Source organism: Papio anubis, chromosome 5 (genome assembly GCF_008728515.1).
Source record: "Papio anubis isolate 15944 chromosome 5, Panubis1.0, whole genome shotgun sequence".
Lineage (NCBI taxonomy): Eukaryota > Metazoa > Chordata > Mammalia > Primates > Cercopithecidae > Papio > Papio anubis.
The window spans coordinates 166,608,149-166,634,476 of record NC_044980.1 but is presented as its reverse complement, the minus strand read 5'-3'; the positions used below and the strand labels follow the sequence as shown (position 1 = coordinate 166,634,476).

Here is a 26,328-nt window from a genome sequence, read left to right as displayed (position 1 = left end):
ATGAAAGAAAGAGGACAGGAGAGGAAAGAGAGACGGAGGGAAGGAGGGAGGGAGGGAGGAAATGTTCAGAATATGGCATATAGTAAATACTGAGACTAATGAAGTCACCCATAATCAAACTAGGCTATTCCCAGTTGTTAAAAAAAAAATTCACTAAACTTCATCAGATTCCAAGAATAATGGGGTCCAGTAAGAACACATTAAAGTCAGAGAAAGAACAACATGACACCTGACATTCTGGAAATCTTAGCCAGTGCACTAAAGCAAAGAAAATAAGTAAAAGGTATTTACAGGTTGGAAGGAAGAAATAAACATCTCATTTATAGATGAAATGATTGTAGAAATCCCAAAAAATTCTGTATACCAGCAATTAACAATGGAAAATTCAAGTTAAAAGTGCCATTCAGAATAGAACCAAAAATCACAAAATATTTGGTATACATTTTACAAACTATGTGCAAGATCTGTAGAGTGACACCACAACACATTCAAAACCTAACAAAATGTAAAAAGACCTAAATAAATGAAGACATATCCCACGTTCAGGAATCAAAAGATTCAACATTGTTACAATGACAATTTTTCCCAAACTGATCTATAGGTTTAATGCAATTAAATAAAAATCCCGAGTGTTTCTTGCAGAAATCGACAAGCTAATTCTGAAATTTATATAGAAAGGCAAAAAAACTAGAATAGCCAAAACAATTTTGGGGAAACACCTTATGCTGTAAGACATGATACTTAACTTCTAAAATTACTATAGCCAGTCATAGGCCAAACTACCCCAAAATTACTATTGCCTCAAGACAGTGTGGTATTGGAGAAAGAACAGATACCTAGATCAAAGGAACAGTATTAGAGCATCCAGAAATAAACCCACAGACATATGATCAATTGATCTTTTAAAGGAATCTTTGTTTATTATATATTATTATAATAAGTAATAACTTAGCCTAAGAATTAGGATACAGTTAATTTTTTTTAGATAACTGTAGATTCACAAGCAATTGTAAGGAATAATAGAGAGATCGTGTGTACTCTTTACTCAGTTTCTCCCAGTGAATATCCCAGATGTGATTTTGCAAGATGTCATTTACAAAACTACAGTGAAAAATCGCATCCAGGATACTGTGATTGATATGTGCAAGACACAGACCAGGGATCTCTCACGTTGCACTTACATAGCCACATGCACTTCTCTCCATCCCCAACCCTTTCCTTAACCCCTGGCAACCACTCATCTGTTCTACATTTCTATAATTTTGCCATTTCAAGAATGTTACATAAATGGAATCATATAGTATATAACCTTTTTGGATTGGCCTTCTCACTCTGCATAATTCTCTGGAGATCCAGGCATGTTGGATGTATCAACGGTTGGTTTCTTTGTATTGATGGGTAGTATTCCATGCTATGGAGATACTAGAGTTTGTTTCATCAGTCATCCATTAAAGGACATCTGAGTTGTTTTCCATTGTTGTCTACTACAAATAACACCACTATAAATATTCGTGTACAGATTTCTGTGTGAACATAAATTCATTTCTCTGGGATAAATGCCCAATTGTCGGGTTGTACAGTAGTTAAATGTTGCATTTTTTCAAAAATTGCCAAACTATTTCTCAAAGTGGTTGCAGCATTTTACGTTCCCACCAGCAATGTATGACAGCTCCAGCTGCTCTGTATCCTCACCAACTTTTGTTATAGTCAGTACTTTTTAAATTTCATCCATTCTAATAAGTGTATAGTGTTATTTCATCATGGTTTTAATTTGCATTCCCCTAACAACGCAAATTAGGGAATTTGCATTTGTTCCTCCTTAGATCTATGATCCATTTTGAATATTTCTTTTATATAAGATGTGAAAGCTGGGCATAGTGGCTAACACCTGTAATCCCAGCCCTTTAGGAGGCCAAGCCTGGCAATTGCTTGAACCCAGGAGTTCAAGACCAGCCTGGGCAGTATGGTGAAACCGTCTCTCTACAAAAAAACAAACAAACAAACAAACAAACATTGGCTGGTCATTGTGGCACATGCCTGCAGTCCCAGTTACTCGGCAGGCTGAAGTAGAGGATCGCTTGAGCCTGGGAGGTCAAGGCTGCGGTGAGCCATGATCACACCACTGCACTCCAGGCTAGGCCAGAGTGAGACCCTGTCTCAAAAAAAAAAAAAAAAAGTGAGGTTTAGGAAACGTTTACTTTTTCGCACATGGATATCCAATTGTTCCAACACCATGTATTGAAAAGACTACCCTTTCTTTACTGAATTGCATTTGTACATTTCCTTTATAAAATATCAGCTAAGACTTATGCTTCCAGGGAAATTCAGTAGACATACTTTTCCCTATTCCTGTCTCCAAGTATTAGAAACTAAAAACTTGGAACACTATATATAAAACAAACATAAGAACACTCTGAAAGCTATAGAGAACAGGCCAGTTAAGAACCTCAAAGCCCAGGGAACAACACAGGAGTGAGTTCTTAGGCTTTCTTTTTCTTTCATATATTCCAGACTTGAAGCTTAAGAAGCCAGGAACCTGGAAATGCCAAAAGGCATAGACAATTTAAAAAGGCCCAACAAAAACCAGCTCTCTCTATGTGAAGGACCAGGAAAGGAACAGCTGAGCAAGACAGAAAACTTTATGATGATAACCACTCAACTAGCCAAATACCACAGAAAAAACTGGGGCCCCAACCACCTTAACAGCAGTAAGGGCTTAGTAGGAAGCCCAGGCTTTCACACTCATGAAGCTGTGCCGATGTGCCCCAACACCCCCAGTGGGGTGAAGCCAGAAAAGGCAAATTAGAGGGCCCAGAAGTTTACCCCACTAACCAGTAATGAGTCTTCTTTTTCCTCTTCATTCTCCTACTCTCCCCACTGACCCAGTGTCAGTGGACACCACATGAGAAGCCAGAAGGCAGGAAAAAGAAAACAGAAAAACACAGACAAAAAATAACAAACAGAAAAAAACTAAAATAAAATGGAAAACTTAAGTACTAACATTAACTACATTAAATGTAAATGATCTAAATATATGCATACCAATAAAAGACTGACATTGGCAGAGTAGATTCAAACATGACCCAGCTATACGTTATCTATAAAAAACTCATTTCAAATATAATGATATAGGCAGGTTGAAAGTAAAACAATGGAAAAAGATATAATAAAATGAAAGCAGGAATATTTATGTTATTATCAGATAAAACAGACTTAAGAACAAAGAAAATTACCAGACAAAAAAGGGCATTATATAAAGGATCAATTACCAAGAAGATTTAGCAGTCCTAAATATGTATGCACCAAATAATAAAGCTGCAAAATATGTGATGTAAAAACTGTGAGAACCTAAAGAATAGAAAAACATATAACTGGAGACATCAACACACCTCTTTTAACAACTGTTAGAATAACTAGACAGGTAATCATCAAGGATACAGAAGAACTCAGCATCAACCAAGAGAATCTAATAGACATTTACTGAACATGTTGAACACTTACCAACAGTAGAATATATATTCTTTTCAAGTGCCCATGAAACCTATACCAAGATAGGCCATATCATTGGCCATCAAACAAACCTCAACAAATGTAAAGGAACCGAATTCATACAGTGTGTGTTCTCTGAGCACAATGGAATCATGCTAGATATCAATAAAGAATAACAGGAAAATCTCAACAATTAGAAAGTTGAAACAATGTATTTCTAGATAATCTACAAGTCAAAGAGGAAATTTCAAGGAAAATCAAAAAAGACATTTAAGTAAACCAAAATGGAAACACTTAGAATCTGAGCTATTCCATCAGGAAGAAAAAAAAGAAAACACAATGTATCAAAATCTGTGGGATACAGCTAAAGCAGTGCTGACAGAAAAACTTGTAACACCAAATGCATATAGTAGAAAAGATGAAAAGTCTCAAATTAATAATCTAGGCATTTCTTTTCAAGAATATAAAAAAGAAGAGCAAAATAAAACCAAAGCAAACACAAGAAGGGAAATAGTAAGTAGAAATGAAAGAAACTGAAAACAGAAAAACGAGAGTTCCTGGGTAAATGAAGGATGGCAAAATCATCTGGCCATCATTCTGTCTTCTTAATTGTCCATTGTCTCTCCAGGACACTGGAGGCTTTCTTTCTTTTTTTTTTTTTTTTTTAAGACATTCGAGTCTTGCTCTGCCACCCAGGCTGGAGTACAGTGGTGCAATCTCGGTTCACTGCAACCTCCAGGACACCGGAGGCTTTCTAGCGGGCATTTCTAGCTAGTGCAACCGAAGTGGATGATATGGGGATTAGACTACCTGCTCAAGTAACTTGCTTGTGCTCTCTGGTCCTGCTCAGTCTTCAATCCCAGATGCACTATTTCCATTTTATGATAGTCTACTGCTAGTACTTCAATTTTTTTACTTGATAAGTCTGATAGAATCCTATTTATAAAGTGAAGTCTCAGATCCATAGTCATTTGGTGCCTCAAGGCCAAGCAATCTGTCTCTACCAGAACCCAGAATCATGTCAGAAGCTGTTTTTCTTTTTCTTGTTTTCTTTTTTTTTGAGACGGAGTCACCCAGGCTGGAGTGCAGTGACGTGATCTCGGCTCACTGCCAGCTCCACCTCCAGGTTCACGCCATTCTCCTGCCTCAGCCTCCTGAGTAGCTGGGACTTACGCCCGGCTAATTTTTTGTATTTTTAGTAGAGATGGGGTTTCACTGTGTTAGCCAGGATGGTCTCCATCTCCTGACGTCGTGATCCGCCCACCTTGGCCTCACAAAATGCTGGGATTACAGGCTTGAGCCACCGCACCTGGCCCAGAAGCTGTTTTTCAAAAGGCATTTAATTCTATGCCATGGACTGCATGACCCTGATCCATAATCCCATTACAGGGCCCGTGTTAGGCTTTCCATAAGCAACATACTACATCTTTTCTCACTACTGACATCTCTAACATCATAAGGTCTTTCAGATAATATGACTCCAGCAGCAGGACTGCTTACAACACAGCCTGAACCTACTGCAGAGCTCTTTCCTGCACTGTGTCGCACTCACGCAAAGTTAACAACCTTCTGTGTCATATATTAGGTGTAATATATGCGCCAGATCAATATTCCTAGATGAGCAATATATTACTTACAGAAATACAAAGAGGCCTACCATGCATGTGCTTCAGTTTTTGTGGTGAGGGATTCAAGATGTGAGCAACGATTTTTACTCTGGAGGGTATATCCTAGCATACCCATGGCCATTGGACCCCTAAAAATATCACTCAAGCTGTCTACATCGGACTCCTAAAATCTTCACCGAAAATCCAGGCAGGTCCCTGAATCTTTGTAGCATTTATCTTCCACCCTTGGGAGCACACACGTCTTTTACCAAGGCCTCCAGTGTATGAGCCACCTGTTGCTTGTTCTGCTGATCAGCATAAAGTTACTAATGTAATGATCAGTATGAAATTCTGTGGGATGAAAAAACAGTACAGATCTCTTTGGACTACATTCTTATGAAAGGTAGAAGAGGGCTGGGTGCGGTGGCTCACGCCTGTAATCCCAGCACTATGGGAGGCTGAGACAGGAGGATCACCTGAGGTCAAGAGTTCGAGACCAGCCTGGCTAACACGGTGAAACTCCGTCTCTACTAAAAATACAAAAAAATTAGCCGAGTATGGTGGCACATGTCTGTAGTACCAGCTACTCAGGAGGCTGAGCAGCAGAATTGCTTGAACCCAGGGAGCAGAGGTTCCAGTGAGCCAAGATCGCATCACTGCACTCCAGCCTCAGCAACAGAGCGAGACTCTATCTCAAAAAAAAAAAAAAAAAAAAAGGTAGGAGAGTTAACATAGCCCTGAGGCAAAACCTTAAGTAAATATTGTCTGCCCCATGTGAATACAACTGTTTGACCTTTTCTGATTGAAATGGAAAAGCATGCATTTGCCGTATCAATTGCTATATACCATGCTACGGCTCTAACAATGGCATCTGTCTAGCAAAGCAGCTGTGTTCAGGGCTACTATTCAATTAACTCTGCAGTAGTCTACAGTCCTTCGGATCTTTAATGGTAGCAATAATCTATCACCCTCCTCCCATTCCACAGAATGTGATCTTGTTTTATTATTATTATTATTGTTATTATTATTATTATCTTGGCTGGAAGAAAGGAGGCAGTTTTAGGCACTTCTACTTGTCCTTCCTCACTGTGATAACTCTTACTCCACCAGACAAGCATCCAGTGTAGGAGTTACTCCAACTGCCAGGTATATCAATTCCAATTATATACACAGGGCCTGGGGAGATGGCTATTGGGTAGGTTTCTAAACCTGGTGGGCCCATTGTGAGCCAGACTCTAACCAGGATTCCATCTATTACCTGGTCCCTAGAAGCTTCCACTCTAAGAGGGGTGCCATTAGATATTTTGGTGCTCTAGGTATCAATGTGAACTTAGAATCTATGTCCAATAATCCTGAGTGTTCTATTTTCACAAGTTTCCCAAAAAAGTGCCCCCAAGTCTAGAAATCATTGATGATCTACAGTCTTATATTTTATCCCCTTTGATCAAGCACCTCACCTCAAAATCCAATATCTGATCAGACTGGCCAACCCCCTTGCTTATGCCAATATATGCTAATTCTTAGAGCTCTGTGTATTCGCTCTCTCCTTCCTTATCTGACCCAGGCACTTTTCCAGTTGGGTTACACTGGGATTTAATCTTAGTTGAATGCCTATTGGCCAGGAAAGGGGGTGAGGAAAGCTACTGAGGAGAGAAACGGTTGCCTTGAAGGTGGGAGGGCTTCCGCAGTACCTTCCAACACAGGAGAAGAGTGGGCCAACTCTGTGAACTTGAAGAGCTCATGGGAATCCATGCAGAAGTTACTTATTACACATTCCAGTCTCAGATTTCCCTAACCTGGGCCCTGATTTTGGCATAGCAGATGTGCCTTGACTGACCTTTTATACATCTCTGGAGCTCTGCAGCTCTATAAGATGTTCTATTTGCCACTCCTTAGGTCTGATCTCCCACTGCAGCTTCACTAGCAGAGTGGTTCTCCCATTTACGCTGTAACTGCTTGCTAATGGATATATTTTTTTTTACTATCCTCTCAGCAGCGTGTTAATACAACTTAGCAGTAGCTAGTGCAGTGAACTATCTTTGAAGGCATTATTCGCCCGTATTTTTCAAATGCCTACATAATCACACCTGCAAAAGCACTGCCCTCAACTAGGAAGTTTTTCCAAATCATGTCAGATGAAACCTTTAAAAACACGACTACCGCTATGTGCCAGGCACTATCCATACCACACAGGAAGGCGTCTCTGACAGCTGGATGGTGAATATGCCAAGTCAGTGTCCCATCTCACTGCCCATTATCTCAGACCATTCCTGACATTGCCTGTGTTAGTTTGGGTCCTCCAGAAGCCAAAACCAAGAAAGAATTAGATGCACAACATATTTACAGGGAAAATGTCTGTGAGGAAAACTGAGAGGGAGCCACGGGAGCCTGGGAGAGTCATCACACCATGATGAAGAACTAGACGCTTAGTAGAGAAGAGAAGGAAAGAGGGTTGGGTAAGAAAAGTCTCAGGCTATCTCTGGTGCAGTTCTAAGAAATTTTCAGGAAGACAAATGGAGAACCTTTGAGGCCTGTCTTGCAGAAACATACCTGCCTTAAAATCCTTACCATGCTTAATCACTGGCTTGGGAGCAACTTGTTGGGAAGAATGGCTTCATACAAATGTAGCAGAATTCACAATACAGCACAGCTGGGCTATCAGTCAACTATGCCCCTGTGGTGGGAAATCTGAGAAGCACATTTTCATGGTTGCCATAGGTACAGTCCATGAGTCAGGAACTGCAATACTACTGCAGCAGCATACCACCACCTAACCTGGCATTCTCCCTAAAATAAAACGCTGCACTAGTAGTGCTGTTCCCCCTCTACTCCCAGGCTGTCCAGCCACCCTACTCGCACAGACCCACTCCTCATCTCAAGACCATTATTTCACTATTTTATAAATTTACTCCCATAAGATTCCTAGATTACCCAAGACTTTTCCCAAATTGTAACATTTCCTCAGCTTATACTGGATGTAAAAATACCCTGAATTTAATTAGTTCCTATGCTTAAAGATTCCACTGTTTTTTGTTTTGTTTTGTTTTGTTTTCTCATGAAAGTTCACCTGAAATCTTTCAGGTGACCTGGAATAAATGGCTGAATGATATTTTGAAGTATTGACGTTTCTTCTCTATTCTGCACTCACCAAAATTTTTCATTTAAAACACGAGAAGATCTCTTTCCTCCCCTCCCTGCACAACTAAGCATGAAACAATCACTGCAGAACCCAAAACATAAGTTGCAAATATTAGACTACTGGGCTAAAATAAAATGCCTTTCATCTACACAGAGGAAGGAGTCAGATATAGATTTGGTGAGTGAATGTTTCAACTCATGAAAACTAGACAAATGACACTATGGGCTGGAGATGAAGACAAGGCAGGACCACAATGCAGTCTGAAGTCTTTAACGTAGTGGGGGTGGGTCATTAGCCCCTACCAAAATTATAGAACAGAAATAAGTTACACTATTGCAGCTAACGTTCAGTGATGTATCAGTAAAGTCTTATGTTTATTATCTATTTAACATAACAGATTGAACACATATTCACTAGAAATTCTTAAACAAAAATTAAAAGACTTAGAACAAATATTTAGAACATTCATTTCAGTGACAGTCTTCATTCCTCCATGGTTCTAGAATAGCAAAATAAACTGAGTTTGTATCCAGTGCTAGACTCTTATTTTAAATCTAATAAATAGTGATATACCTAATAAATTAAAACAGACTACTATGCCAAGTTGTATAAGTCACATAAATGTAAACATACATTGAAGCAAACCTAAAATCCTCATTCGCATTCACTACAAAACTTTATGCAGCATAAATTACAGTATAAACAGTGTAAATATGTCTCATTTTGCAATAGACTTCAGTTGCATAAGGTAAAACTTGAAGCTTCACCCAAGGATTTAGCAGCCTGAAATTTACCCAGCATAATATAAAGAAGTTGTGTTACCCTCCATGCAGGGAAACTTGAGAGCCCACATGGCAAAAAAAAAACCCTAGGCCATTTCCCCAAGCAATGTGTCCTTCCATCTGGAAACAGGTGGATTTGATAAGTAGTCACTAGAAGATCATGTTACCACAAATTATACACTGTTGTAGCCTCCTGAAGTAATTAAGTTATAACTATTAGAGGAAGAAACAAAACTATTAATTATTTTACAGTCCTTACAACTTGTACTATTTCCTGAGAATTTTGTATATTAACACTTTGTAATACCTTTGTAAATAATTTGGAAGCCCACCCTCTCAATGCCCCCCAAAAAGAATGGATGTCATCACTGTAATCATCCTGGATAAAAAAGCACCTGCCACTCCAGGGGGAAGAAGCAACTACAGCACACAGAATTTGATCATGAACAAGCCTCATTTTGTCTTTCCCTCCTAAGTTTCCAGTTCCACCTAGGCCTTTGATTCAATTCAGAGAGAGAGACCATACCAGCAAAAAAGCAGAAAAACTGGCGGAGGTGAAAGTTGATCACTACTTAACGTTGAGCAGAAAATAAGGACTTATTAAGCAATACTTCTAAATGATTTTCAGAATTCTAATCCTCTCATTCATTGACTTAAAAATAATGTATCTATTACTTAGGGGTCTGGCAAGGTAAAGGGCATCTCCTCTGATCTTTGCCCAAAAATTTTCCTAAAATACTCCATATTATAATATAGTCCATTATAATATATCCATATTATAAATGCATATATTTACTAACTTTCCTTAGGATGAAAAGATGGCTTAAATAATCATTCGCTTAGTTTTAACACTCAAAATAATGGTTGCTATGTAAATTCTAAGGTTTTTTCCCATAAAATAATAAAGAAGTTTACAGGAAGCCAAAAATAATTTAAATGAATCCAAGTTTAATTTAAAAGTTACATCTAAAAGAAGAGATGTACAAAGCAGCAGTTGTAGACTCATTAATAAAATGGAAAAGCTGGTAATTAGAAAATTCATGTAATTGCATCAATATGCTAATCTAAATTTTATGTATAAAGTTAATTTAAAGGTATGTAGAATAAGTATTAATTCTGACAATAACACTTGCATGCATATGGTAACAATATTTAACTAAAGGTATTATTAAATAGCAAAGAAATACTATTAATTTATAAAGAAGGTAGTTTTTCTATTCAACTACTAAAGTCCCAATTCTAATAAAACACATCAAAATTAACATACATTGAAGCAAACCTAAAATCCTCATTCACATTCACTACAAAACTTTATGCAGCATAAATTAAATAATTATGATTCATTTAATGTTTCATCTTTAGGTTCTTCATAATCTTCTTTGGGAAACATCCAAAGATAGGTTAATCTAAATTAAAAAATGACAAAATTGAATTCTTGTTAATATAAAATATCATCATCAGTAGTCACTGAAATTTTTTAGCATTTCTAAGGCTATAAAGCAACAGTTAGAAACTCCCTGTACTTAATTGTTTTAATGACTTTTACTTTCTCTAGTTGAACATAAAAAGTTTCCAACACACTCAGTGTGTAACTCATATTCTTCTTTTCAACTCCAACTCCTGCCAATACCTTTGGTGACTTCAACAGTCCCATTTACAAGAAATGTGTCACAGAAACATTGTATCACAGGCCTTCACCTCCAGGCCACTTACTCACAACCAAGGCCATTGCCTAGACAGTCATCACTGGAACCTGTGCTTTACCTCTAGGTGCTGAAACTTTTCAAATGTTCCTAGATAACATATTTTTATGCTCCTACCTTTTCAGACCCCTATACTCTCACTAAGCAAGGTCTCTGCCCTCCTTCGAACTCCCAATCCCGTGATCTTCTGCAAGTTTCATTTGTCTCCCTTCTCAGCCCCACAATAATCTCTCTCATTACTCCTGACTCCAAATAATCCCTGTAATCCCTATAATCCCTGACTCCAAAACCGAAAATTCCTCTTTATCCTCAGCATTGCCTGATACCCTGTACTCAGTCCTCTCCTCTCTCTTCATCTTCACATTAAAGTTTTCATCTACATCTACTGTTAGAACTACATATGACCTTTATGCACTGCAGATATCACACTACCTCCCTTACAACACTTTCAATAACTTGCTTAGCATTTTTGCCTGGGTACCTCACTATTACCTAAAATTCAACATGCCAAAAGTAAAACTCAGTACCTTCATGAAATGAGTCCTTTCTCCTGACTTCCTTATTTCTTATTCACTCTCAAAACTCAGTATCATCTTATCCCCATACCTGATCATTTGTCTTCTCTCTGCACCCTCTGCAACCCTCATTTAAGTGCATTTTACTTTTCACTTGCATGCTATTACAATCCCCAGATTTTCTTTTTCACCTCCTATTTCACCTCCATTCCAAATATTTCCACAAATGACATCATATTCTTTCTAAAATGCAAATCTCATAGCTCCACTGCTTTAAAATGTTCTTTATATTCATAAAGAAACAAGATATTTGCATACCCTTATTATCTTCCTATGAAATACTTATTAATTACAAAAGGAAAAATAGTAACTATAAATGGGTAACAACTTAACCAAGAGCTCAAAGTTAACATCATCAATAAGGGATCAGTGAAGATCACGTAACTCAAGATGCGATCCTTTGGAAAGTTATATTACATATACAACGTTCCAGCCAAAAAATGCATAACATGAATCAAATCATAAGTAGGCATCAGCAAGTCTTGAGAAATAGCCTGAAAAAATGACTGGCCTGTATTCTTCAAAAATATCAATATCAAAAAAGACAAAGAAAGCCTGAAAAACTGCTACAGATTACAGAAGACCAAAGAGACACGACATCTAAACACAATACATGATCCTGAACTGCATATCTAGTAGCAAAATTTTAAAAAAAATTCCTACTAAAGACACTATTAGGGGCAATAGGAAAAAAGTGAAATGTAGGTTATAAATTATGTTTCATATTGATGTTCAATTTCCTGAATTGGATAACTGTAGTGTGGTTACACAAAAAGATACCCCTGCTCTTAGGTTACACACACTGAAGTATTTATACACAGAGAGAGAAGAAGAATGAGCAAGCAAATGTGGCAAGATGTTAAAAAACCGCATATCTTAGTAAAGAGTATATTGGAGTGCTTTGTATTAGCCTAATAATCTTTCTGTAGATTCGAAATCATTTAGAATAAAAGATTAAGAAAATGGTCCATTTCTTCATTCCCTACTGAATGAAGTACAAATCCTCTGCCCAAAATTCAAGTTAGACTCTTAGAAATACTATCTCAGTATACTTTTATAACTTTCTTAGGTTACTGTGTCAAACAATCTTTAATCAAAGTGTACATTCCCTACACGTACATTCCCTAAACGTTTTCTTGACTCCATGAATTTGCTCATGTTCATGTCTAAAATATACTCTCAGCTGGACACAGTGGCTCATGTCTGCAATTCGAACACTTTGGAAAGCTGAGGCAGCAGGATTACTTGAGGCTAGGAGTTCTAGACCAACCTGGGCAACATAGCTAGATCCCCAACTATACAAAATAAAAATTTAACTAGCCAGGCATGGTGGTGCATACTTGCAGTCCTATCTACTTGGGAGGGAATGCTGAAGTGGGAGGATCACTTGAGCCCAGGAGTTAGAGGCAGTAGTGAGCTATGATCAAGTGACTATATTCCAGGCTGGGTACAGAGTGAAACCCTGTCTCTTTAAAATAAAAAAATTTTTAAAAAAGGATAACTGTGTGTAGATTTCAGTAGATCAGTAGAGGTGACAAAAAAGAAAGTAGTAGTAGACAGCCAAAAGAAAATCAGAGGTACATGACCAGAGGTCAAGGGTAGGATGGAGATTTAAGGGTAATATACCCAGGAAGAGTAGTTGAAGCTATAAAAATCTGTGAGTTATCTCAGAGTGAATATGTAAAGAGAGAATGGGGACAACAATTACTCCTAGGACAGCATTTGTTATTAGGTGGTAGCAAAGGTAAATATGGTAAGTGAGGCAGGACAAGGGCCATAACACAGCCTGCAGTGCAGGACACTAAGAAATAAAAAGGAGCAGTAGTAAGATAGCATGAAATACGACAATATACTCAAAGGAAAAGAGAACTAAGTAGAGGTATAAACAAAAAGAAGAAGATTCTGCCCTCAGAGGGTACAATAGGAAAAAAGAAAGAAGAAGGAAAAACATGGAGCATAACAGCATGACGGACATGGGGCCCAAATGAAGTTTTAAAGGTCAGGAAGTATTTTAACGAGCGCCTACTATGTGCCAAACATTGGATTTAAGAAAGGAAATTGGCTGGAATTAGCAACAGTTGGTTATACACTAATGTTTGGAGAAGGGAGAATATAGAAGGGAAGGGGAAAAAATCTATACTCTATAATTATTACCTAAATAGAGTCTTACCAGAAGATAAGAAGATTCATCTTGTATAATTTGAGCCTGCAAACAACATAAAGAATAAGGAAAATTTAAGATGGCCTCTAGCACTGGTTTTCCCATTAATAAATACATATTATGGAATACAAGTTATAATACATTTTTAAACATAATTATGAGTTTTATAAAGAAGTTCTGTAATCTAGTTTAACACTGTAATGTAAAATAATGAACTTGTTTGGAAGAGGCTATTTATGGAAAACACAGCATATCATTTTAAGTTGTTAAATAATCCTTACAAGATTACATTTAAGAGAAGGCCTCTTGCTGAGGCAGAAAAGAATCCAACAAGTTCACAGTTATGCAGTGATCTGAACCAGCACTCAGAAGCATGTCCAGGTTTTGTGCACACTGCTCTGCCTATTCAAACATCCTTTTCGTTTAAGACACCTCTGACTACTTTTCTTTTTCCTATCCACCCCCCACCTCATTCTCCTCCTTTCTGGATAAGAAAAGTGAAACACATTTTCACTAATCTGCCATTATTGCAAACAATTCATGCTACCACTGATGCAATATTATATGAACCGTAAGTTTCCACTGCTTGCAAAATGGCATTCTGTTTTCATGATTATCTTATGAAAATATTCTTCGTGAAATTAAATATTGCAGTTTTACTGACTATGAAACAGAAGTTGCCATAGAATGACTGTACTAAGAACTCACAGAAACATTCATGATAGCATGTGCAGGAAAGAAAGACATGTTAAGGAAAGAAATGTATGTCAAGGAAAGAAAATAACTTGTGATTTATCAATTCACATGGCATTATTAGTTACATAAATTTTATCCAACTTAATTTTTTGAAAATCCAGAACTACAAATTATTTTAATAAACACACCAGACTACATCTAATTTTGCTCTGACCACGATATCAACTCAATAGTGATGCAGCTTTAGAGCACGGTTTAATTCATGAGTTGTTTTCCAGGAATGAAATAATGACATCAAGGCCATAACTCAAGGGCAGATTTTGTAAAATGCATTAAGCAGGAGTGTAGCTTCCATGGATAGGAAATGACTTCACCAAGTGACACAATGTATAATTTTATATTGTAGTTAAAATGTTTTTCTTCATCAATACTGATGAGCTTTGTAATTTCTATTTTTTAATTGCCATTAAGATTCACATTTAACAGAAAAGTATGTTCCCTTTGCTAAGTAAATTCCAGTCATTCCTTCTACATTCCTCCACTCACTCCTATACCTGTGCTCTCTGCACTCACTGCTTCTAGGTACTCTATACTTGTAATTATGATGAACAGTGATAATATGCTAGTCTCATTTCTATAGTTCTGTATATTGAATGTGACAATTAAGAAAACTGCTGATCTCATGCGATCCCAGGATAACTAAACTGTTACAGAGGCCACTCTTTTTAACACAATAAAAATTATGTTAACTTACTTTCACTAGATAACCTTTGGCATTTCAGCCTGTGTCTATATTTTTCATTTTCTTCAAGCATTCTTGAAATGACTTTGTATACTCTATTCCATACTAAAACCTTAAAAAGATAAGCACAGTAAAAGAATGCTGAGCAGAAAAGTAGGAATATATTTTCATGGAGGCAACCAGGAATGACTCAATTGTGTTGTATGTCAATTGATATCATCATTATAAGGCTATATCAGCATTTAGAGAACTAAAACCTAAGTGTAATTGTTTACCCACAATCACTGAAATATCTGTTCTCTTCTTTGAAATTCCTAGAATTTCCCCCCTGTAGTATTTAAATTAACAGTCCTGGATGAAGTTGCCTTTCAAAGGCAATGACTATAAAGTCCAACCTAATTGATTCTAACACATTCCATTCTGAAAGGCAATTTTTAAAAATTGTGAATTTATATTCCCATGATTAAACCATTAGGCAATGATTTTATTTTTAAATGTATTTTATTCCAGTTAAGAACTAAGTATTTCTCCTAGGACACACCAAAGCAATAGGACTAGAGAACGTAAATATACTGGCAGAGAAAGAACAAGGATTATAGAATCAAACAAATACATCTAGGCTCAAATTCTGGCTTTGCCATTTTCCAGTTGCCTGACAATGGGAGAGTATTTTAATCTCATCTAGGAATAACTTCATACACTGGATTATAAGAATTAAGGAAAAAATATTTAATACATATGTAAAGCACTTACCCCAGTATCTGGCACACACTAATTAAAAGGAAGTATTGGTTATTGCTCTTTTCTCCTCACCTAAAAGGAACTGGTTCTCAGAAGAAACATCTCTTAGTACAGTAGGAAAATTAGATGCTCACTCAAAATATATTTGGTACAAGAGTTAGTAACCTCTAATGCTCTTTTATACCATACACAGATATCAAACAACTCAAAGCTCAGAAACAACACAACGTTATGTGTCACTATCAACCAATAATTTCTTTAAACTGAATATTAATGATGCTGTGAAGTATAAACATACAGTGGCAATCAAAGATTTGCAGAGCATCTGATCTTGAATATGTTCAAAACACTCAAGTTACCATGACATTTGGACAACTAGCAGCGAGAACAGTTCAGCAGCAGTGGATCATCCTTCTCAGATTGCCTGCTAGAAACCTATTACATATTCCTTGTCTTTAAAAAGACCACTACAGATACATTATTACTTTCTATGAAATCTGTGATTTTCTTCTTATACTACATTATCTGTCACAGTTTATTATCTTCTATGGAACATATATCATGCTTTGAAAAATCCTCCAATGGGGTTACATTTTGATTAAAATGTGTTTTATACCTTCACTGGTATAACACTGGAAGGACAATTCTTTATGGTTAATAAATATTTCCAAACCCAGTTCCATTTCTGCTGAATTACTTCTATTTCTCATTTCAGAAAATTAAATTATTCAAAAGATGGAACTATTTTCACTGTCTTGAATATCTTTACACATTTGTATTTAGCGAGGATGATCTAAAATTCAAATATTGCTCATTCTCCTTCATAGCAATATACCTTTTTCTTTTTCTTCATTATTTTGGAAGCTTCATTCAATGGTATGGGAAAATCAAACTTTTTAGCTGCATCCTTCTGGATTAAACCTAATATTTAAGAAGAAAGTGAAAAGGTCAACATATGTAAGGATTTACTATTTGAAAATAGAGACCATATAAATGTTTCCTGAGGTCTCTTTGAGGATTTTTATACTTGTTGGTACATTTCTGATCACCAGGTAATACTGGTTTACCAGTTCACTAACAACATGTTGAAAACAACCAAGAAAACTAGACATAATCTGGCAAGTACCTAGAAAATCATCCAGCTAGTTCAGTCTTCTTTTTCTGGTTTGTAAGGCTAGTCCCAAAAAGACCAACAACAGAATGAACAAATACCAGATAACACATCTTGCCCCAGTGTATCTCTACAGTCTCCATTCTTCTCAGTGCAACTCCAGACAGACACTACACGTCCAACTACACAATACTACACAATACCTTGTGGTTCCTCAAATGTATCTAATTCCTAAGACTTCCAGCGCGCGCGCGCACACACACACACACACACACACACCTCCCAGGCAAATTTCTACCTGTTCTTCAAGACTCAGCTCACACGTACCTCTTCTCTACAGCCTTCCCTCAAGCACACGCAGCTCAACACCCAGCACTAGCTCCCAGAACACCTTCTTCACAGCACTCAGCCCACCTTTTTATCATGCGTTTCCTCCACTAGGCTCTGACCTCCTGGAGGGCAGTGGTCATGTGTGTCTTACTCATCTTCCCACTCACACTACCACGCACACAGTAGTATAATAAGGGTTATCCAGAGTGAATGGGCTTCCTGAATACTCACTAAACCATGCTGCCTTCCCAAATGTTAACTGTTAGAAGAAAACCCAAGGGTTTGTTTTTCCAAAGACAAAATTATAAAATAATGAGCATGTGTTCCCCGAAAGCCTTTCTATTGGCTCTCATTTTGTCTAGAATATTCCCTCACCTCAACCCTTCCCCACCTTGTTCCTGCCCTACCACTGCTCTATATCTTACTTGCTTCTACTCATTCAATACTTAGCTTTCCAGGGAGCCTTCTCTGATCTGACAAAGCACCCTCTGCTCAGGTATCATAGTATTTATGACACCGTTTACTTGAGGAGTGTGTTTTATTCTTCACTGGAGATCCAGTATCCAATTCCATAGATATTGGCTATACAATAAGTATTCCATTTATTGAATAAACTAGAATATGTTCTAAAATGGCATTTCTGAATTTGTGAGAAACATGCCACTGATTTGGAGCAGGTCACAGACATACAGACATAGCACTAAGGAATATTAACTCGTGGTGAGAAACTCATTCCCTTTCCAGTTTTTTTCAATCTTCTGATTACCTTTGGGAGAAAGTCTAAGTTTGGTACCAGCATGTCATTAAGACTTCTCTAAGACTTGTTCGTCTCCCTTTGTGACCACGGACAGCTCTCAGGAGACAACCTACTTAGCTAGAATTTAATAATACTGTTTTGCCTTTATTATATTTGTTTCTAATTAATTTCTATTTATAGCAAATGGTACAGGTTTTCCACTGAAGTAATGATTTAAAGTGTTCTAAAAAGAAATTTAATTAAAAGGGAAAATGTACCTATTTAAATAAATATATTAAGTAAATAACAGTACAGATGATATGTAGGTATGCCATAGGAAAATAAGTTTGGGAAACTCTGCTCTCCACATACCCATATCTATCGTTCCCTCTAAATGCCTACAACCTTTGGAATACTATATTTGCATCATTCCCAAATGCTTCTTGTTTGTAAGCCTTACCCAACATAAACCTATACTCCTTGAGAAAGTACAGGAGTCATCAAGTCTACCTGTAATTACTTGGGGATCTAAAATACAACAAGTACAGAAGATATGAAAAAGAAAAAAGACATATTTCTTCACTCATTTTGTGTATTGTACTGAGACTAGCTCCATTGTATTTCATGGATTTCGTCCTGACTTATGTTTCAAATCTTTCTCTAGTCCTCTTTCCACCCACTCTGACCCAGTCATTCTTCCTAATCGCTGCCCATCACTGATCCATACTCAGCACTTTGTTCACATGTTTTCCCCACCTAATTCTCCTATCTCAGCCCCACGTGTAAATCTCATGGAGCTTCCACCACCATGAAGCCTTCCCTGATTCTCTCATTCCCCAAATTATTCACCACTTCCAAAGCATTCATTTGTACTTCCACAATAGCATTCATCATCTTCCATTATGTATAAATTATAAATGTAGCTTTCAAGTTCTGTAAGGACAGGGAACTGGCCTGATTTATTAGTCTTATTTGAAATGTTAGAAGAGTTGATTTGCCTACTTCTGAATCTCTAAACTTCAGTACATTTTCCAAACAGCTTATAGTTTATCTTCCAAAAGTGCAGCTGTCTCTGATAACTTTACTCCACCCCACCATTCAAAAATCTTCAGTGACGATAAAAATGACAGTCTTCAAGGTATTCCATAATGTGGTCCAAAACTTACTTTTCATTCATTCAATAAACAGTACATGTCCACTGTGTGCTAGACATGCTAATCACCATCTTCCCTTCAAGCCATCTCTGTTCAATGTGCCAGCATTTACTGGGCACTTATTCTGTGCCAAACACTGTGCTAGGCACTCTGCAGGTATTACTTCATTTAACCTTCACAGCAACCCTTTAAGGTAGGAACCATTACCCCCATTTTACAGATAAGGACACTGAGAATAATAGTGGTTAACTAACTTGGCCAATATTATCCTGCTGACAAATGACAGAACCAAGGATTATGTCTTTCTGACTTCAAAGCCAATGCTCTTGATAACCTCTACTGTCCCACTAGTGATTTCTCTATTCATGTCCCCTGATTTTCTGCATCTATGCCTCTTCTTTCCTTGAACTTGACTATCAAAGCTATTCTCAGCTCACTCTTACAACACTCATATCTACTAGTTTATATTCCCATTATTCATTAATAAGTCCCTTGAGAGCAGACTACTTGTCTGACACATCTGTGTCACTAACACCTGACCTAGGGCCCACAACATGGTAAGTTTTAAGTAAATGTTACTGAAAAAATAATTCATTTTTCCCCCATAGAGGGTGACACATTTAATTAATGTCTACTTAATATTAACATTAAGGGCTGGGTGTGGTGGTTCACACCTGTAATCCCAGCACTTTGGGAGGCCAAGGTGGGTAGATCACCTGAGGTCAAGAGTTCAAGACCAGCCTGGCCAACATGGTGAAATCCCGTCTCTACTAAAAATACAAAATTAGCCGGGCATGGTGGCATATGTCTGTGGTCCCAGCTACTTGGGAGGCTGAGTCAGGAGAATCACTTGAACCTGGGAGGCAGAGGTTGCAGCGAGCTGAGATCACACCACTGCACTTCATCCTGGGAGACAGTGCAAGACACTGTCTCAAAACAAAAACAAACATTAAGTACACCCAAGACTGAGTAAAACCTAAGCACTTAAGCACTTTCTGGCTTGGTTTAAACATAAGTCTACCCCAGGACCCCCTTCCCTTGACTATATCCTTGGCTTCGCAAGCAGAGCAGGGTGGTCACTGACGTTAGTAGCTCCATTATCCATCCAGTTGCCCAGCACAGAGACTTCAGACTCGACCACAATTCTTCCTTCTCTCTCAGTAAGCTATGCGATCCTGTCCATTCTGCCTCCACTGCCAATGCCTTAGTTCAGGCCTTCACTCTTTCCACTGGACTACCGTAACTGCCTCGTAACTGTTCTCTGGCCTCCAGTCTCTCCCACCCCCCAATTCCTTTGTGGCAGGGGTAACATGATCAGATCCAGAGGAAGGAGAACTAGGAGGCGGGAGTGGCTGGACCGAGAAGAAGCTCCAAAACACTTCCCAAAGCCAAACTTGCACCTAAAAAAGATCATGGTTACTGTTTGGTGGTCTGCTGCCAGTCAGATCCACTATAGCTTTCTGAATCCTGGCAAAACCATTACATCTGAGAAGTATGCTCAGCAAATCGACGAGATGCACCAAAAACTGCAATGCCTGGGGCAGCACTGGTCAACAGTAAGGGCCCAATTCTCCACAACGATGACAGACCATACACTGCACAACCAACGCTTCAAAAGTTGCACAAATTGGGCCACAAAGTTTTGCCTCATCCACCATATTTACCTGATCTCTTGCCAACGAAATACCGCTGCTTCAGGCATCTGGACAACTTTTTGCAGGGAAAACGCTTCCACAACCAGTAGAACACAGAAAATGCTTCCCCAGCGTTCATCAAATCCCGACGCGTGGACTTTTATACTACACGAATAAACACTTATTTCTTGTTGGCAAAACTGTGTTGATTGTAATGGTTCCTATTTTGATTAATAAAGATGTGTTTGAGCCTAGTTATAAAGACTTAAAAGTCAAGGTCCAAAACCACAATTACTTTTGCACCAACCTAACAAATTATCAAAGTAAATTTAGTTCTGAAAGAATAGCAAACAAAATATTTACATAGTTTTCAATTTGAGATTTTTTTTCAGTCTAACCTGCCTCTAAGTCAATCTCTCCTGTACAGCATGGACTAATAAATCTGACCCTATCACTTTTCTTTTTTTTTTTTTTTTTTTTTGAGACAAAGTCTTGCTTGTCACCCAGGCTAGAGTGCAGTGGCACGATCTCGGCTCACTGCAACCTCCGCCTCCTGGGTTCAAGCCATTCTCCTGCCTCAGCCTCCTCAGTAGCTAGGATAACATGCGCGTACCACCACACCTGGCTAATATTTTATTTTTAGGTTAGAGACGGGGTTTCACCATGTTGGCCAGGCTGGTCTCAAACTCCTGACCTCGTGATCTGCCCGCCTTGGCCTCCCAAAGTGTTGGGATTACAGGCTTGAGCCACCGTGCCCGGCTCCTATCACTTTTCTTATTCACAATCTTTTAATGCAGGGCTTCTGGGTAGCTGAAGACAACAGCAAGCAAAAACCACACCCTCAGCATTACTTTAAGACAAAGGATGTTGAAGCTGCAAAATAACTGTAAGTAAAATGAGAGAAAAACATTAAATTGCTGCTCTATGATCCCATATGCCCTAGACCTACAGGGGCTCTGGCCAGCGGGAAGAGAAACTAGAAACACTACAAAAATGCCTCAGAAGAGCTGAAGTGACCAATATTAAGATTACATGCATTCTAAATCTGAAAATACTCAAAAAATTACTAGGCAAATCAGAGTACAGACTATACGGAAGAAATTTAAAGAGACAGGCACAACACAGAATGCCAAGCATGCAATATAATGGACAGACTCAGTTTAAAGGGGCAAGCAAGATTTAAAGGAGCAGTCTTCCAATGGCATGGTTTCTGAGGTGAAAAGAACAAAAAGGATGATAAGTTAGGTCACAGAGAAAACACCAGTAACATCCATAAAATGAAGGCATCACAAACAATACTCTTGATCACAAAAACCTACCGTTTACTAGCAAAATTTAAAAATAAAACTCTGAGACGCTCTGAAAACTTAAAAATTTTAAATCTATTAAGTAACTCTATGGAAAAGAGTTAAAAATTACAGAATTTCTTTTAAAAATAGTGACAATGAAAACACTACATATTGGAAACTATGGGATGTATTTAAAGTAGTGGTTAGAAGAAAATTCATTGCACTAAACACTTAATAACAAGAATAAAAATAAATGAATTAAATGTCCTACTCACAAAAAAAGTATAAGAAGAACAAAGTAAACCCAAAGAAAGAACAAGAAATAATAATATTAAAAGCAGAAATTAATGAGAAAGAGACTAGAGAAACAAAATATCTAATTAATAAATCAGAACTTTGATTTTTCTTTTTTAGAGACAAGTTCTCACTCTGTCTCTCCAGGCTGAAGGCCATATCATAGCTCACTAAAGCCTTGAACTGCTGGCCTTAAGCAATTCTCCCGTCTCAGCCTCCCAAAGTGGTAAACTTAGAGGTGTGAGGCACTGTACCTGGCCAAAATCTTAGTTTAAAAAAAAATTTACAAAACAGTCAAAATGTTGTCTAATTTGATCACAAAAAAGGGAGAGTGCATGTATATACAGGAAAAGAAACGACAAGAGGGAAATAACCATTAAAACGCAAGAAAATGTTTAAACATCGTAAGACACTACTTTGTAGACATCTATGCAAACGAATTTGGAAACCCAGATGAAACAGATAATTCCTTAAGGAAATACAGGTTACTAAAATTGACCTATTAGAGTTAGGAAGCCTACAAAGGTCAATCTCCATAGAAAATATAGAGAAGGTTATTAAGGAATTATCCCACAAAAAGCACTAGGTCCTAATAGTTACAGAAGAATTCTACCTAAACTTCAAAGACAAGATAATCCCAACATTCTATAAATTATCCAAGAGTATAGAAAAGGAAAAATTCCTGATTCCTTTTATGAAGTAAACACAGCTCTGATACCTAAACCCGATAAAAGAGTACAAAGAAAAACTAAAGATCACTATCCCTTCTGAATACTGATGCAAAAATTATAAACAAATTAGCAGAGTCCAACACTATATTACGAAAATAACACACTAAAACCAAGTAGAATTTACTTCAGGAATGCAAGGTTGGTACAATAATCAGAAATCCATTTATATTACATTCCATATTAATGAATAAATCTAAAGAAAGAGAGTATCTCCATAGACCTGAGAAATCCTCTGACAAAAATCAACGCCCATTCATGATTAAAAAAAAAAAAACTGAAAAAATAAGTATTGAGGGATACTTTGTAATATTTGAAATATATAATCCTTAGACAGATAGCCAGTACCTTATTTAATGGGGAAACACTATAGGCATTTACCCTACGGTCAGGAACAAGGCTAAGGTGCCCGCTATCTCCAATAGTATTCAACATTGCCCTTGAGGTATTAGCAAATGCAATTAGACAAATCTATTGCAGGCAAAGAATGGGTGAAAAAGAAAATTACATCTCTTTACAAATAATATATACTGATACCTGGAAAATCCTGAGAATCAAGGATAAAACTAATAATAAAAGTGTCCAGTGAGTTAATAGGATCTAAAATTAGCATGCAAAAACCAATAGGCTAAGTGAAAGAAGCCAGTCACAAAAGCCCACATACTCTATGACTCAACATATATGAAATGTCCAAAATGGTTAAATCTATGGAGACAGAAAACAGATTAGTACTTGGTTAGGGCTGAGCTTATGCATAAAGGAGGGTAAATAGGGAGAATGGTGAGCAATGTTTAATGGATACAGGGGTTCTCTTGGGGTTAAAAATATTCTAAAATAGTGGTGATGGTTACACAACCATGAATATGTCAACTATGCATGCAAAATGGGTGAACTGTATGCACTGTGAACTATAGTTTAATAAAGTTGTTATTTTATAAGTACAGGTGATGGAAATGTTCTATATCTCGATTATGGTGGCAGTTACCAGGGTGTGTATAAATCTGGCAAACCTCTTCAAAACATATGTAAATTAATCCTCAGTAAAGTTGATTTAGAAAAACCAAGAGAGGGCTGGGCTTCGTGGCTCATGCCTGTAATTCCAACACTTTGGGAGGAGGCTGAGGCGGGTGGATCACCTGAGGTCAAGAGTTTGAGACCAGCCTGGTCAACATGGTGAAACCCATCCTACTAGGCCAGAAAAAAAAAAATTAGCAGGGCAGTGGCAGGTGCCTGTAATCCCAGCTACTTGGGAGGCTGAGGCAGAAGAACCACTTGAACTAGGAGAGTGGAGGTTGCAGTGAGCCAAGATCATGTCATTGCACTCTAGCCTGGGCAACAGGGCAAGACTCTGTCTCAAAAGCAAGGAAAAAGAAAAACCAAGAGAGGCCTGGCCCAGTGGCTCATGCATGTAATCCCAGGGCTGGGAGGCTGAGGCAGGAGGATCACTTGGGCCCAGGAGTTCAAGACCAGCCTGGGTAACATAGGGAGACCCCCATGTCCACAAAAGATAAAAAAGTAGCTGGGCATAGCGGTGCCCACCTGTGGTCCCAGCTACCCGGGAGGCTGAGGTCAAGGCTTCAGTGAGCCTGTGATTGGACCACCACACTCCAGTCTGAGTGACACAGCAGGAACCCGTCTCAAAAAAAATAAATTGGCTTCCTATACACAATAAGCATTTAGAGGGCATTACAGAAAAAGAAACTCCATTTACAACAGCAAAGAAGATTAAATATTTAGGAATAAATTGATCAAGACATATGCAAAACCTATGGGAGGCTACTTTTTGAATTTAAGACATTTCCTGATTTAAACGTAAAGCTCATGCTGTTTTTAGTCAGGCTGACTCAACAGCACCCAGAGTCAGTCCTCCAGGTGAGGGGGGTTCACGAAGTCAACCAATCTCCCTCTGCCAGAACGGCAACACGCAGGACAAAGCCTCCGTGAGGGGGCCGTAAAGGCTCCATTCAACGGCCTCTCCTCTTACGTCAGGTGCCCGTCCCGGCTACCGCTAGTCCTCTGAAGGGAATTACTGGGTTCACTTTGTCGCGCTTGCTGCGCCCAGCTCGGCCCGGTAGGGCGGCCCCGGCCTCCCACGTGCCGCAAGATGGCGCCCAACAGGTGACCCTGCCCTGCCCGCCCGCCCGCCCCTCCCCGCCCCGCCCCGCCGCGCCCCGCCGCGCCGGTCCCGCCAGATCGCGGCGACCCGTCCGCGCCCGCGCCCGTGCCGGTCCGCCCGCCCAGCCCGCCGTGCAGTCCGCCCGTCCCGCCCGCCCGCCGTGCCGGTCCGCCCGCCCGTCCGGCCCGCTTGGCGCCCGTCCACTGTGCCACCTGCACTGGCCGAGGGTCTGGTGCCGCTTCGCACGCTCGACGTCCGCAGCTGGGAGGAGGCAGGGCCGCGGCCTCCACACCAAGGGTCGTGGCGACCCTGGGCCGGGAACCAGAGGGCAACTCACTGCCACCCTGGACTCCATGCGCCGGCGGTGCTTCGCCGGCTACTCCTGGCGACGGCCAGCCCTGGACCCTGACCCCAAGGCCTTGGGCTCGGCACGCCCAGCTGCAGGGCCAGCCACGCTGAAGTCTGCGAGCGGCCAGCGTCACATAGACGAAGCGCGCAGAGTCCTGCCCCCGACCCCGGCCTGCCGCCGCCATCGCAGCCTCAGTCAACGGCTGCCCGGTCCTCAGCTAACACGATGCTCCAGGCGCCGGACGGCCCACTGTGCAGTCGAGGGGTGCGGGGAGCGGTTAGGGCCAGACCACCCTGCGGGGATTGCGGGGAGGGAGTTAGGGCCGGACCACCCTGCAAGGATGCGGGAGGGGGTTAGGACCAGACCACCTCGTGGGGATGGGGGAGGCACAGGGTTAGGGCCAGACCATGGCGCCGGGATGAGGGGGACAGGTTTAGGGCCGGACCACCCCGTAGGGATGCTGTGACGGGGTTAGGGCCAGACCACCGCATGGGGATGCGGGGGAGGAGGTTAAGGCTGGACCATCCCACAGGGATGGGGGGGATGGGGCTAGGGCAGGACCACCCACTAGGGATGGGGTGACGGGGTTAAGGCCAGATCACCACATGGGGGTGGCGGGGACCACCATGCAGGGTGGGGCAGGGAGGTTAGGGCCGGACCACTGCTGGGGGCTGGAGGGAGAAAGCTGGGCTTGAGGAGCGAGGGAGCCGGTCACTGTGTGGGCTGCAGGAGTCGGGGAAGGGCATGCTGCTGGGAAGTGAGAGGCCCAGGAGAGATGGAGAGAAATGGAAAGAGGGCGGGTGCTGGGTTGGGGACGATGATGAGGTACAGACCCCTCAGAGGAAATGAGCTACTCCAAGAACAGGGTGGGAGAAAGGGACCAGGTCAGTACTAGGGAGACACCCCCATGCTTGGATACAGGAGGATTTCAGAGTGAGGGACCCACACAGGA

General features: G+C 39.7%; 1 protein-coding gene across 1 annotated transcript; it reads right to left on the bottom strand.

Annotated features, from left to right (window-relative positions):
- Nucleotides 1–9,945: 9,945 nt before the first annotated feature.
- On the bottom strand, nucleotides 9,946–25,750 carry C5H5orf47 (chromosome 5 C5orf47 homolog). The gene is given in 6 exon segments (XM_003900538.5): nucleotides 9,946–10,423; nucleotides 13,466–13,501; nucleotides 14,907–15,006; nucleotides 16,471–16,556; nucleotides 25,240–25,302; nucleotides 25,305–25,750. Coding segments are annotated over 5 exon segments (525 nt in total). The 5' UTR covers nucleotides 25,561–25,750; the 3' UTR covers nucleotides 9,946–10,423; nucleotides 13,466–13,481.
- Between the last annotated feature and the right edge of the window lie 578 nt (nucleotides 25,751–26,328).